General features: G+C 42.3%; 1 protein-coding gene across 1 annotated transcript in view; it reads left to right on the forward strand.

Annotated features, from left to right (window-relative positions):
* The window catches only part of LOC311616219 (interleukin-3 receptor subunit alpha-like), a gene marked incomplete at its 3' end in the record, with an annotated part of 20900 nt that overhangs the window by 3471 nt on the left and 2429 nt on the right, over window positions 1–15000 (forward strand). Inside the window, exons 2-6 of the mRNA XM_084907503.1 lie at window positions 2029–2123; window positions 5796–5938; window positions 7128–7251; window positions 9823–9955; window positions 12990–13168. Coding sequence (XP_084763629.1) covers window positions 2063–2123; window positions 5796–5938; window positions 7128–7251; window positions 9823–9955; window positions 12990–13168 — 640 coding nt within the window. The remainder of the gene's footprint in view (window positions 1–2028; window positions 2124–5795; window positions 5939–7127; window positions 7252–9822; window positions 9956–12989; window positions 13169–15000) is intronic.

Raw genomic sequence — 15000 nt, forward strand, 5'->3', positions numbered from 1 at the left:
ATCCACCTGTCTGTCTATCTATCTATTATCTATCTATCTATCCATCCGTCTATCTTGCTCTCAATAAAATATATTTAAAATTTAACAAAATTAAATTAAAAATCTGTCTCTCTCCCTCTCCCTTCCTCTCTGTAAAAAAGTCAATAAAATATATTTTAAAATAAATTAAATTAAATTTAAAATCTTGCTCTCAATAAAACATATTTTAAATTAAATGAAATTAAAAATCTAGCTGTCTCTCCCTCTCCCTTCCTCTCTGCAAAAACTCAAAAAAATATATTTTTTAAATTAAATTAAAAATCTCGCTCTCAATAAAATATATTTTAAATGAAATTAAATTAAATTTAAAGTCTGTCTCTCTCTCCCTCTCTCTCCCCTCCTCTCTGTAAAAAATCAATAAAAAATATATTTTTTAATTTTTAAATATAGACGTCTGCGGACGGAGGCCTGGGGCTGGGGAGCTGGGGAGGGGGTCCGTCGGGTCCGAGTGGGGTCAGGCGGGTCCGGCGGCCCCGGGTCCGAGGCGGGATTCCCGGCCCCGGGTCCGAGGCGGGGGGAGGGGGGGCCCAGGGGCGGCCGTTCCCGGCAGCGGCTCCGGCCGGAAGGCGGGGGGGAGGGGGGGGTGAATGGGTTTCCTTCCCGGATGGACCTTCCCGGGTTTTTCCAGGCCGATCCCGGGGGGGGGGGGGGGGGAGCCACAGAGGGAGACACACACACAGAGACACACACACACAGAGACACACACACACAGACACAGAGAGAGAGAGACACACACAGAGACAGACACAGACACAGAGAGAGACAGACGCACACACACACACAGACACAGACACAGACACAGACACAGAGACACACACACAGAGACACACACAGACACAGACACACACAGAGACACACACAGACAAACACATACAGACACACACACACACAGACACACACACAGACACAGAGAGACAAAGACACAGACACACACACAGACACACACACACAGAGACACACACACAGGCACACACACACACAGACACACACACACCCACAGACACACACAGACAGACACACAGATACAGACACAGACAGAGACACAGACACACACACACACACACAGAGACACACACAGACACACACACACAAATACAGACAGACACACACAGAGACACAGAGAGACAGACAGACACAGACAAAGACACACAGACACACAGTCACACACAGAGACACACACACAGACACACACACACACAGACACAGACACACAGAGAGACACAGACACAGACAGAGACACAGAGACACAGACAGAGAGACACACACAGACACACACACACACAGACACACACAGACACAGACACACAGGCACAGAGACACACACATAGAAACACACAACATGCACAGAGACACACACAGATACTTACAGACAGACACATAGACACATACACACAGACAGACACAGAGACAGAGACACACACAGAGAGACACACAGACACACACACACAGGCACACACAGACACACACAGAGACAGACACACAGACACAGAGACACACACACACAGACATAGACACACACACACAGACACACACTCACACCAGAAACACACACACAGAAACAAACACACACAGAGAGAGAGACACACACACACACACACACACACACAGAGACACAAAGACACACAAACACAGAGAGACAGACACACACACACACACAGACATAGACACAGAGACACACACACACAGAGACAGACACACACACACATGTGTCCGCAAGACACCTATGCACACATGCCCATGTCAATGTGCTCATGAGCAGCCGTGAGCGTGTGCCTGTTGCACACACGCCTGCACATGCCTGCACACGCCTGCACACGCTTACACATGCCTGCACACGCCTGTGTGCACGCACAGAGCCTTCTCGCCCTCGGCGAGCTGCCTGCTCTGCCTGCACCGGGCTCCCTGGGAGCCGGGACCCTCCCCCCCTGCCCTCCTCTCCCTCCAGTCGAACCCGGGCCCACCGGGCGCCCTGTCCCCTCCCTCCTGCAGGCCAGCCCCGCCCCCGGACCGGACACGCCTCCCCATGGCCTGGCTCCCGCTCGCCGCCCTCCTCCTGGCACCTGTTCGGCTGCTCGGGGACCGAGGTAGGCGCCCGGGGGAAACCGAGTCACGGCCTCGAGCACAAAGCTTCCTATGCTAATGATATGCTAATGATATGTTAATGATATGCTGATGATATGCTAATGGTATGCTAATGGTATGCTAATGATATGATAATGATGTGATAACGATATGCTAATGACATGCTGAGGCCGCTCAACCAGTAGCTATGACGCGCACTGACCACCAGGGGGCAGACAGCCGACCGGCCGACCGGTCGCTATGATGCGCACTGACCACTAAAACTTGAATTAAAAACATGTTTCAGAGCCCTGGCCGGTGTGGCTCAGTGGATAGAGCGTCGGCCTGCGGACGGAAGGGTCCCGGGTTCGATTCCCGGTCAAGGGGCACAGGCCCAGGTTGCAGGCTCCATCCCCAACCAGCAGGGGGCGTGCAGAAGGCGGCTGGTCCGTGATTCTCTCTCCTCATGGATGTTTCTCTCTCTCTCTCTCTCCTATCCTCTCTGAAATCAATACATATATATATATATATATATACAGAGAGAGAGAGAGAGAGAGAGAGAGAAAGAAAGAGAGAAAACGACTGGCAAAATATCCTCTGATGAGCATTAAAAATTAATAAAAAATAAACAAAAGAGATATATATATATAATTAAAATTTTAATAAAAATAAATAAAAGGATATATAGATATATATAGATAGATAGATATATAGATAGATGGATAGATGGATAGATAGGTATAAAGAGAGAGAGAGAGAAAACCATTGGCAAAATATCCTCAGATGAGCATTAAAAATTAACAAAAAATAAATAAAAGGGATATATATATATATATATAATTACAATTTTATTAAAAATAAATAAAAGGATATATAATTATAGCTATATAATTTTTAAAATTAATAAAAATAAATAGAGGGGAGATTATATATATGTATAATTGTATACATGTAATTAAAATTAAATAAAAATATATAAAAGAAATATATAGAGATAGAGATATATAGATATAGGTATAGATATAGATATAGATATAGATTAGATATAGATATAGATATAGATCAAGATATAGATATAGATATAGATATTAATATAGATATAGATATAGATTAGATATATATATAGAGAGAGGGAGAGAGAGAGATAGAGAGAGAGAACAAATGCCAAAATATCCTCAGGTGAGGATTAAAAAATATAAAATAAAAGGGATATACATATCATTCTATACATATAATGAAAATTAAATAAAATATTATATATATATATTTGTATTTTTTTTTTCCCAAGAACACTGAGGGAGAGGATTTCGACCTCTGATTCTCTCAGAACAGAGAAGAAGGTGCATTTTTCATGCTCCGAGGCCCGACCACAGCCCATCTGTGTGTGTGTGTGGGGATTGCCAAAGCCGCCGGCCAGCTGTGAGCTGAGATAAAAATAAAAATAAAAAAATAAATAAATTTATTTAAAGAAAAAAAAAAAACCACCGAATTTCACCACCTTCTGCCCCTGGTCTCTCTCTCTCTCTCTCTCTCTCTCTCTCTCTCTCTCTCTCTCTCTCTCTCCCTCCAGGTGTCTGTGTCCGCGGGCGCCGGGGGTCTGGCCTCTTCCTGTTTTTCTTTATGTTTTTTTAAAAAATATATATTTTATTGATTTTTTTTTTTTACAGAAACAAAGGGAGAGGGAGAGAGAGAGGCAGAAATATCGGTGATGAGAGAGAAACATCCACCAGCTGCCTCCTGAGAGAGACAGAGAGAGAGAGAGAGAAAGAGAGAGAGAGAAAAGGAGAGAGAGAGAGATGGAGAGAGAGAGAGAGAGAGAGAGAGAGAGAGAGAGAAAGAGAGAGAGAGAAAAGGAGACAGAGAGAGAGAGAGAGAGAGAGAGAGAGAGAGAGAAAAGGAGAGAGAGAGAGATAGAGAGAGAGAGAGAGAGAGAAAAGGAGACAGAGAGAGAGAGATAGAGAGAGAGAGAGAAAGAGACAGAGAGAGAGAGAAAGAGAGAGAGAGAAAAGGAGAGAGAGAGAGATTCAGAGAGAGACAGAGAGAGACAGAGAGAGAGAAATAAAGAGAGAGAGAGAGACAGAAAGAGACAGAGAGAGAGAGAAAGAGAGAGAGAAATAGAGAGAGAGAGAGAGAGAGAGAGAGAAATATCCATGAGGAGAGAGAACCATGGATCAGCCGCCTCCTGCACGCCCCCCACTGGGGATGTGCCCTCAGCCACCGAGGTCCATGCCCTTGGCCGGGGGGAATCGAACCCGGGACCCTTCCGTCCGCAGACCGACTGACGCTCTACCCACTGAATATATATTCATATTTATACGTATATTTTTATGTATTTATATTTGTACACATTATATATTTATATATATTTATATGTATACGTATATTCATATTGATACATTTATTTATATATATTTATGTGTATTTATATTGATACATCTATTTATGTATTATTATATGGACACATATATTTCTGTATATTTATATGGATACATATATTCATGTTTATTTATAATATAAATATAAATATCAACATATTTATATATTTATGTTTACATTTATGTTAATATAAATATATATTTATATGTATACATAAATATATATTTATAATGTAAATATATATTTATATTAACATATTTATATTTATGTAAATATGTTTAAATATATAAATATATGAACATATTTATATATTTGTATATTAAAATATATTTATAAATATTATATTATATTTATAATATAAACATATATTTACATATAGTTATATTGATAAATATATTTCCGTATATTTATATTCATAGATATATTTATGTATATTTGTATTGATATATATATTTATAGTATATGTATATTAATACATATATTTACGTATATTTATATTGATACATATATTTGTGTATATTTATATTGATATATATATTTATCTATATTTATATTGATACATATATTTATGTGTATTTATATTGATACATATATTTATATATATTTATATTTATACATATATTTGTTTATATTTATATTGATACATATATTTATGTGTATTCATATTGATACATATATTCATATATATTTATATTGATACATATATTTACGTATATTTATATTCATAGATATATTTATGTATATTTGTATTGATATATATTTATGTATATGTATATTGATACGTATATTTACGTATATTTATATTGATACATATATTTGTGTATATTTATATTTATACATATATTTGTTTATATTTATATTGATACATATATTTATGTATATTTACATTAATACATATATTCATATATATTTATATTTATACATATATTCATATATTTTTATATCGATACATATATTCATGTGTATTTATATTGATACATATATTTGTATTTTTATAGATATCGATATTTACACATATATTCACATTTTTATCTCTATTTTTGTATCTATATCTTTACTATATTTACATCCTACCAAGGTGTTGGGGTCCTTAGCATACCATTAGCATGCCATTAGCATTCCATTAGCATACCATTAGCATATCATTAGCATCCCATTTGCATACCATTTGCATATCATTAGCATATTAGGCTTTTATACTATAGAATTTTTTTTTTTAAACTCGGCTTCGGCCCACGTCCGTGGGCGATCCATCCGGCTGAGGGTCTCAGCTCCCGTCCCCGTGTCTCTCTCTCTCTCTCTCCCTCCTGTCCCCGAAGGTCCACACCTGCCAAACTCGAACCCGGACCCTCCGCCGATCGCCAACCTGAGGATGGAGCCCGGCACCGGCAGGCTGACCTGGGACCTGCTCGCCAACGTGTCCGCCATCCGGTGCTTCGAAAACGACGGTTACAGCACCGGGGTACCTGCCCCTCCGCTCGAACCCGGAACCGGGAGGACCTGCAGGGTCGGCCCATGTCTGGGGGCCTCCCACCACCCTGGACCCGGGTTCTAATTCCGGGGTCGGATGTGGGGTGTAAGGGGGGAGGGAGGGGGGGCTGTCTGTGAAATGTCTGGCCAGTGTGGTTCAATGGTTAGCGCATCGACCTGCGAACCAGGAGGGTCCCGGGTTCGATTCCCGGGTCAAGGGCACAGACCCGGGGTGCCGGGCTCCGTCCCCAGCCAGTAGGGGGCGTGCAGGAGGCGGCCGGTCCCTGATTCTCTCTCCTCGTGGATGTTTCTCTCTCTGTCTCCCTCTCCCTTCATCTCTGAAATCAGTAAAATATAATATATACAGTTCTCTCTGCTATTAAATAGCCAGTAGAGTGATATTTGGAAACAGCAGGAAAGGAAGTTATTTTTTTAAAAGAAATAAGGATAAAAAGAGAGAGAGAGAGACAGAGAGAGAGAGAGAGAGAGAGAGAGAGAGAGAGAGAAAATAGAGCAAGAGAGAAAGAAAAGAGAGAAAGAGAGAAAGAAAGAAAGAAAGAAAGAAAGAAAGAAGAAAGAAAGAAAGAAAATAGAGCGAGAGAGAAAGAAGAGAGAGAGAGAGAGAGAGAGAGAGAGAGAGAGAGAGAGAGAGAAAAGAAAGAAAGAAAGAAAGAAAGAAAGAAAGAAAGAAAGAAAAGAGAGAGAGAGAGAGAGAGAGAAGGAAGGAAGGAAGGAAGGAAGGAAGGAAGGAAGGAAGGAAGGAAGGAGAGAGAGAGAGAGAGAGAGAGAGAGAGAGAGAGAGAAAGAAAATAGAGCAAGAGAGAAAGAAAAAGAGAAAGAAAGAAAGAAAGATAGAAAATAGAGCAAGAGAGAATGAGAGAGAAAGAGAGAGAAAAGAAGGAAAGAAAGAAAGAAAGAAAGAAAGAAAGAAAGAAAGAAAGGAGAGAGGGGGCAAAGAGAGAGAAAGAAAGAGAGAGAGAGAAAGATAAAAGAAAGAGAAAGAGAGAGAGAAAGAAAAAGAAGAAAGAGAGAAAGAGAGATCTCCTCTCTCTCTCTCTCTCTCTCTCTCTCTCTCTCTCTCTCTCTCTTCCTTTCTTTCTTTCTCTCTCTCCCTCTCCCTGCGTCTCTGAAATCCGCAAACATAATGTCTCGACGGTCCCATCCCTACGCCCCTGTTTCAGGCCAGAAAGAACCTTTTCTGCAAGTTCCCGGTCCTGCCGAGGTGCTCGCCCTCCAACTACACGGTGTCCGTCGCCCGGATGGACGGCCGGGCCTACTCCGCGGGGATTCGGTATCCGGAGCCGGGTGAGGGCGGAGCCTCTCGGTCTGTCTGTCAGTCCGTTTGGATCCGATCCAGAGTCAGGCTCCGGGGCCGCAGAAATTACCGGGGAAAATGACAAAAATTTACCGGAAAATGAGAAAAATTTACCGGGAAAATGACAAAAATTTACCGGGAAAAAATGACAAAAATTTACCGGGAAAATGACAAAAATTTACCGGAAAAATGAGAAAAATTACCCAAAAATTACCCAAAAATGACAGAAATAACCCCGAAATAACCCCAAAAATGACAAAACTTACTCAAAAATTACTGGAAAATGACAAAAATTACCGGGAAAATGACAAAAATTACCGGAAAAATGACAAAAATTACCAGAAAATGAGAAAAATTACCCAAAAATTACCCAAAAATTACCCAAAAATGACAGAAATTACCGAAAAATGACAAAAATTACTCAAAAATTACTGGAAAATGATAAAAATTGCCAGAAAATGAGAAAAATTACCCAAAAATTACCCAAAAATGACAAAAATTACCGGAAAAATGACAAAAATTACCGGAAATGACAGAAATTTACCGGAAAAATGAGAAAAATTTACCGGAAAAATGACAAAAATTTACCGGAAAAATGACAAAAATTACCGGAAAAAATGACAAAAATTACGAGAAAATGAGAAAAATTACCCAAAAATGACAGAAATTACCCAAAAAATGACAAAAATTACTCAAAAATTACTGGACAATGATAAAAAAAAAATTACCGGAAAATGACAAAAAATTACTGGAAATGATCAAAATTACCGGAAAATGACAAAAATTACCAAAAAATGACAAAAATTACCCAAAAATTACAAAAAATGACAAAAATTACAAAAAAATCACCAAAAAATGACAAAAATTACAAAAAAAATCACCAAAAAATGAAAAAAATTACCAAAAACTGACAAAAATTACCCAAAAATAACCAAAAACTGACAGAAATTAGCGAAAAATGACAAAAATTACCAAAAAATGACAAAAATTACAAAAAAATCACCAAAAAATGACCAAAATTACCCAAAAAATGACAAAAATTTACCGGAAAAAGACAAAAATTTACCAGAAAATGACAAAAGTTACCGAAAAAATGACAAAAATTACCAAAAAATGAAAAAAATTACCCAAAAAATGACAAAAATTACTCAAAAATTACTGGAAAATGATAAAAATTACCGAAAAATGACAAAAATTACCAAAAAATGACAAAATTTACCCAAAAATTACAAAAAATGACAAAAATTACAAAAAAATCACCAAAAAATGACAAAAATTACAAAAAAAATCACCAAAAAATGACCAAAATTACCCAAAAATCACCAAAAAATGACAAAAATTTACCAGAAAATGACAAAAATTGCTGGAATATGACAAAAATTACCAAAAAGTGACAAAAATTACCAGAAAATGACAAAAATTACCGAAAAAATGACAAAAATAACCAAAAAATGACAAAAATTACAAAAAAAAAATGACAAAAATTACCAAAAAAAAGAAAAAATTACCGGAAAATGACAAAAATTACCAGAAAATGACAAAAATTACCGGGAAAATGACATAAATTACTGAAAAATGACAATGTTTAGGTCATGTCTGCATTTTTTCGATGATCTTTTTGGTATTTTTTTTTTGTAATTTTTGCTCTTTTTCTTGTTTTCTATCTTTGTTGCAGTTTTATGTAATGTTTGCATTTTATGACTCTCTCTCTCTTGCATTTTTTAAATAATGTTTTGGCTTTGATGCTATAAAGAAAAATCTATCTCCCTTGCTTTTTTATTATCTTATTTTTTTGCAATCTTTGCATTTTTTTGGGTAAGTTTTGCATTTTTTTCAGCTATCTCCTTTGCGTGATGTTGATAACCTTTGCATTTCTCCGCTTTCTGCTTTGCATTTTTTTCTTTGAAATTTTTGCATTTTTGAGCTTTTTCTCTCATTCTTGGATTTTTAAATCAGGTTTTTGGCTATCTCCCTTGCATTTTTTTAAAATAATTTTCCCATTTTTTAGCTTTCTCTCTCTCTTGCATTTTTAAATCATGTTTTTGGCTGCCAACTTCCTTGCATTTTTATAAAATATTTTTTGCATTTTTCAGCTCTTTCTCTCTCTGTTGCGTTTTTAAATCATGTTTTTGGCTGTCTATCTTCCTTGCTTTTTTTTTTAAATAATTTTTGCATTTTTCAGCTCTTTCTCTCACTCCTGCATTTTGAAATCGTGTTTTTGGCTATCTCCCTTGCATTTTTTTGTGTGATTTTTGCATTTTTCAGCTCTTTCTCTCATTCTTGCATTTTTAAATCATGTTTATGGCTGTTTTTCTCCCTTGCATATTTTTTTTTTTTGGTAAATTTTGCATTTTTCAGCTCTTTCTCTCACTCTTGCATTTTTAAATAATGTTTTTGGCTGTCTATCTCCCTTGTATATATATATTTTTTTGCAATCTTTGCAATTTTCCCCAGCTCTCTCCTTTGCATTTGGATCATCTTCTTTGCCCTTTTTCAATAATTTTTCCAGTAATTTTTTACAGTTTTTTTTTTTATTTTTGTTCCCGTCTCTGTCCGGGCAGAAGGGGACCCGTTGGCGGCCGCACAAAATTTGAGCTGCAGGATCCATGACAAGGATTTCCTCACCTGCTCCTGGGCAGTGGGCAGGGCGGCCCCCAGTGACGTCCAGTATGAGTTCTCGCTGGAGGACACCACGTAGGTGGGGCCTGGTGGGCAGGGGTGGGGTCTCCTGGGCGGGGCTAGGGACTTGTGGGCGGGGCTAGGGTCTCCTGGGCAGCCGGCAGGGCGGCCCCCAGTGACGTCCAGTATGAGTTCTCGCTGGAGGACACCACGTGGGTGTGGCCTTGTGGGCGGGGCTGGGGCTTGTGGGCGGAGCTATGGACTTATGGGCGGGGCTAGGGCCTTCAGGGCGGGGCTAGGGCCTTGTGGGCGGGGCTAGGGTCTCCTGGCTATGAGTTCTTGCTGGAAAACACCAAGTGGGTGTGGCCTTGTGGGCGGGGCTGGGGTCTCCTGGGCGGGGCTATGGACTTGTGGGCGGGGCTAGGGTCACCTGGGCGGCCCCTGGGGACATCCAGTATGAGTTCGCACTGGAGGACACCAAGTGGGTGTGGTCTTGTGGGCATGGCTAGGGTTTGTGGGCGTAGCTAGTGATTTGTGGGCGGGGCTACTGATTTTTGGGCAGGGCTATGGAAGTATTGGTGGGGTTATGGACTTGTGGGCAGGGCTAGAGTCTCCTGGGCGGAGCTAGGACTACCTGGCAGAACTAGGGGACTTGTGGGAGGGGCTAGGGACATGTGGGCGGGGCTAGAGAATTGACAGCATAACTATGGATTTGTGGGTGGGGCTATGGACCTGTAGGCCTGACTAGGGACTTTGTGGACATGGTTATGGATATGTGGGCGGGGCTATGGAGTTGTGGGCGGGGTTAGGGACTTGTGGGCGGGGCTGGGGACTTCTGGGCGGGGCTATGGGTGTGTGGGCGAAGCTATGGACTGTGGGCGGGACTAGAGACTTGTGGGCGGGGCTAGGTCTTGTGGTTCTGACTATGGGCTTGTGGGCAGGGCTAGGGACTTCTGGGCGTGGTTCTGGATGTCTGGGTGAGACTAGGGACTTGTGGGAGGGTCTAGGGGCTGGTGGGCGGGACTAGGAACTTCTGAGCGAGACTAGAGACTTGTGAGTGGGGCTATGGAATTGTGGGCGGGGCTAGGGTCTCCTGGGCGGGGCTAGGGTCTCCTGGGAGTGGCTAGAGTCTCATGGGTGTGGCTAGGGCCTTCCGGGCGGGGTTAGACTCTCTTAGGTGGGTTTAGGATTCTGTGGGCGTGGCTAGGGTCTCCTGGGCGGGACTAGAAACTTGTGGGCAGGGCTAGTGACTGGTGGGCGTGGCTAGAGTCCCTTGGGCGGGGCTAGTGTCTCTTGGGAGTGGCTAGGGTCTGATGGACGGGGCTAGTGTCTCCTGGGTGGGGCTAGTGTCCCCTGGGCGTGGCTAGTGTCTCTTGGGCGTGGCTAGAGTCTGGTGGGCGGGGCTAGGGAAATGTGGGCGAGGCTAGGAACTTGTGGGCGGGGTTAGGAATCTGTGGATGAGGATAGACTCTCCTGGGCGTGGCTAGTGTCTTATGGGCGGGGCTAGGGGCTCCCAGTTGTGGATAGTGTATGATGGGCGGGGCTAGGGACTTGTGGGCGGGGCCAGTAAATGGTGGACTTGGCTAGTGGGCTTATGGGAAAGACTAGGGACTTGTGGGCGGGGCTAGGGACTTCTGAGCAAGATTAGAGAGTTGTGGGCGGGGCCATGGAGTTGTGGGAGAGGCTAGGGTCTCGTGGGTGGGGCTAGAGACTCTGGGCGGGGCTATTAGATGCTGGCCGGGGCTAGTGGGCTTGTGGGCAGGGCTAGTGCTTGTGGGCAGGGCTATGGATGTGTGGGCGGGACTAGGGACTTGTGGGAGAGGCTATTAAATGCTGGGCGGGGCTAGGGGGCTTGTGGGGCGGCGATTAGATGCTGGGCGGGGTTGGTGGGCGGGGTTAGGGCTTTTAGGAGGGACTATGGGCTGGGGGGCGGGGCTATGGCCTTGTGGGCGGGACTATGGGATTGTGGGCGGGATTATGGGCTTATGGGCTGTGCTAGTGACTTGTGGGAGGGGCATGGGGCTTGTGGGCGGGATTATGGGATTATGGGCGGGACTAGGGGCTAGTTGGAGGGGCTAGGGGCTTGCGGGCGGGGCTAGGGGCTTGTGGGCGGGGCTATGGGATTGTGGGCGGGGCTAGGGGCTTGTGGGCGGGATTAGAGTCTTGTGGGCGTGGCTAGGGGCTTGTGGGCAGGGCTGGTGGCTTGTGGGCGGGGCTGGGGGCTTGTGGGCGGGGCTAGGGGGTTGTGGGACGAGCTAGGAGCTTGTGGGTGGGGCTGGGGGCTTGTGGGCGGGGCTGAGGGCTTGTGGGCGGGGCTGGGGGCTTGTGGGCGGGGCTAGGTGTTTGTGGGCTGGGCTGGGGGCTTGTGGGCGGGGCTGGGGGCTTGTGGGACGGGCTAGGAGCTTGTGGGACGGGCTGGGGGCTTGTGGGCGGGGCTGGGGGCTTGTGGGCGGGGCTGCGGGTTTGTGGGCGGGGCTAGGGGTTTGTGGGCGGGGCTGGGGGCTTGTGGGCGGGGCTAGGAGCTTGTGGGCGGAGCTGGGGGCTTGTGGGCGGGGCTGAGGGCTTGTGGGCGGGGCTAGGTGTTTGTGGGATGGGCTGGGAGCTTGTGGGCGGGGCTGGGGGCTTGTGGGCGGGGCTGAGGGCTTGTGGGCGGGGCTGGGGGCTTGTGGGCGGGGCTAGGTGTTTGTGGGACGGGCTGGGGGCTTGTGGGCGGGGCTGGTGGCTTGTGGGCGGGGCTGGGGGCTTGTGGGCGGGGCTAGAGGTTTGTGGGACGAGCTAGGAGCTTGTGGGCGGGGCTGGGGGCTTGTGGGCGGGGCTAGGGGTTTGTGGGACGGGCTAGAAGCTTGTGGGCAGGGCTGGGGGCTTGTGGGCGGGGCTTAGGGCTTGTGGGCGGGGCTAGGTGTTTGTAGGACGGGCTGGGGGCTTGTGGGCGGGGCTGGGGGCTTGTGGGAGGGGCTGGGGGCTTGTGGGCGGGGCTGGGGGCTTGTGGGCGGGGCTAGGTGTTTGTGGGACGGGCTGGGGGTTTGTGGGCGGGGCTAGGAGCTTGTGGGCGGGGCTTGGGGCTTGTGGGCGGGGCTACAGTCCTCATCAGCCCCGCCCCCGCCCCCAGCACCTCCCAGCGGTGGGCCTGCCCCCGGTACACGGCCACCGCCCAGGGCACCCGCGTGCAGTGCCGGTTCGACAGCGTCTCCGCCTTCTCCGAGCGGCAGCACCGGCTCCTGGTGACGGGCTCCGGCCCCCGGGGGCCCGTGCCCTGCGCCGAGGCCATCGAGTTCCTGCCGGACATCGGTGAGCGCGCGGCACTGCCCCCTGGTGGCCACAGACGCTTCTTCATAAATATATAGATATTTATATATATATGTGTGTGTTTTATCTTTGTTAAACGTGTGCACCTCTCGCTTTATATGTTTTATTGTGTATGGTTCTCACTTTATATATATATAGTATATATATTAAATATGTATGGTTCTATTTTATTATGTATATGTCTCTTTTTATAGACATATTTTATGTTTATTAAATATGGACACTTCTCGCTCTATATATTTTTAATATGTACCGTCCTCATTTTATACATATATATGTTATATTTATTAAATATGTGCATTTCTCAATTTATATATTTTAATATGTACAGTTCTCATTTTATATATATATATTTTTATATATTTTTAATATGTACCATTCTCATTTTATATATATATTGTTATATATTTTATATATTTTAATATGACTAGTTCTCATTTTATATATATATTTCATATATATTTTTTCTATGTATAGTTCTCATTATATATATGTTTTACATATTTTAATATGTATAGTTCTCATTTTAGACATATTTTAATGTGTATATTTCTCATTTTCTATATATATATTTATATATATTAAATATGTACATTTCTCATTTTATATATTTTAAATGTACAGTTCTCATTTTTATATATATATATTTTATATATTTTAATATGTATAGTTCTCATTTTAGATATGTTTTATATTTTTAATATATATAATTCTCATTTTATATATATTTTATACGTATATTTCTCATTTTATATATGTATATTTCTCATTTTATATATATTTTATAATTTTTAATATATATATTTCTCTTTTTATATATTTTACATATATATTTCTCACTTTATATATATCTTATATATTTTAATATATATTTCTAATTTTATGTATTGTAATATGTAAATTTCTCATTTTCTATATATATCTTATTTTTTAATATAAATATTTCACATTTTACATATGTTTTATATATTTTTAATATTTATACTTCTCTTTTAATACATTTTTCATATATATCTCTCTTTATATATATTTATATATTTCAATATATATTTCTAATTTTATATATTTTAATATATATATTTCTAATTTTATACATCTTTTTTATTTTTTTAATATACATATATTTCTCATTTTATCTACCTTTAATATTTATATTTCTCATCATATATATTTTATACATTTTTAATATATATTTCTCATTTCATATATATTTTAATATATATTTCTCATTTTATAAATATTTTATATATTTTAATATATATATTTCTCATTTCATATATATATATTTCTCTCTCATTTTATACACACACACACACACACACACACATATAGATATACATACGTGTATATAAGTTTTACTGATTTTTTACAGAGAGGAAGAAAGAGAGACAGAGAGTCAGAAACATCGATGATGAGACAGACACACCCATCCGCTGCCTCCTGCACGCCCCCCACTGGGGATGTGCCCTCAGCCACCGAGGTCCATGCCCTTGACCGGGAATCGAACCCGGGACCCTTCCATCCGCAGGCCGACGCTCTAGCCACTGAGCAACACCGGCCAGGGGTCATTTAATTTATATTAAAAAAAAATGTGTTTCTACTTTTATTGACATCAGAAAAGGAAGGGAAAGAGAGAGAGAGAGAGAGAGAGAGAGAGAGAGAGACTTTCAGGATGAGAGAGAGAATCCCGGGACCGGCTGCCTCTCGCACGCCCCCTGCTGGGCTGTGGGAAAATATATACACATTTTTTTTTTTTTTTTTAGTTGTTTTTACGGATCCGGGATTTTTTTTTTCTTTCTCTTTTTCTCTAAACC

Source organism: Pipistrellus hanaki (assembly GCF_964339955.1).
Source record: "Pipistrellus hanaki genome assembly, contig: scaffold_126, whole genome shotgun sequence".
In the NCBI taxonomy this organism is placed as follows: Eukaryota; Metazoa; Chordata; class Mammalia; order Chiroptera; family Vespertilionidae; genus Pipistrellus; species Pipistrellus hanaki.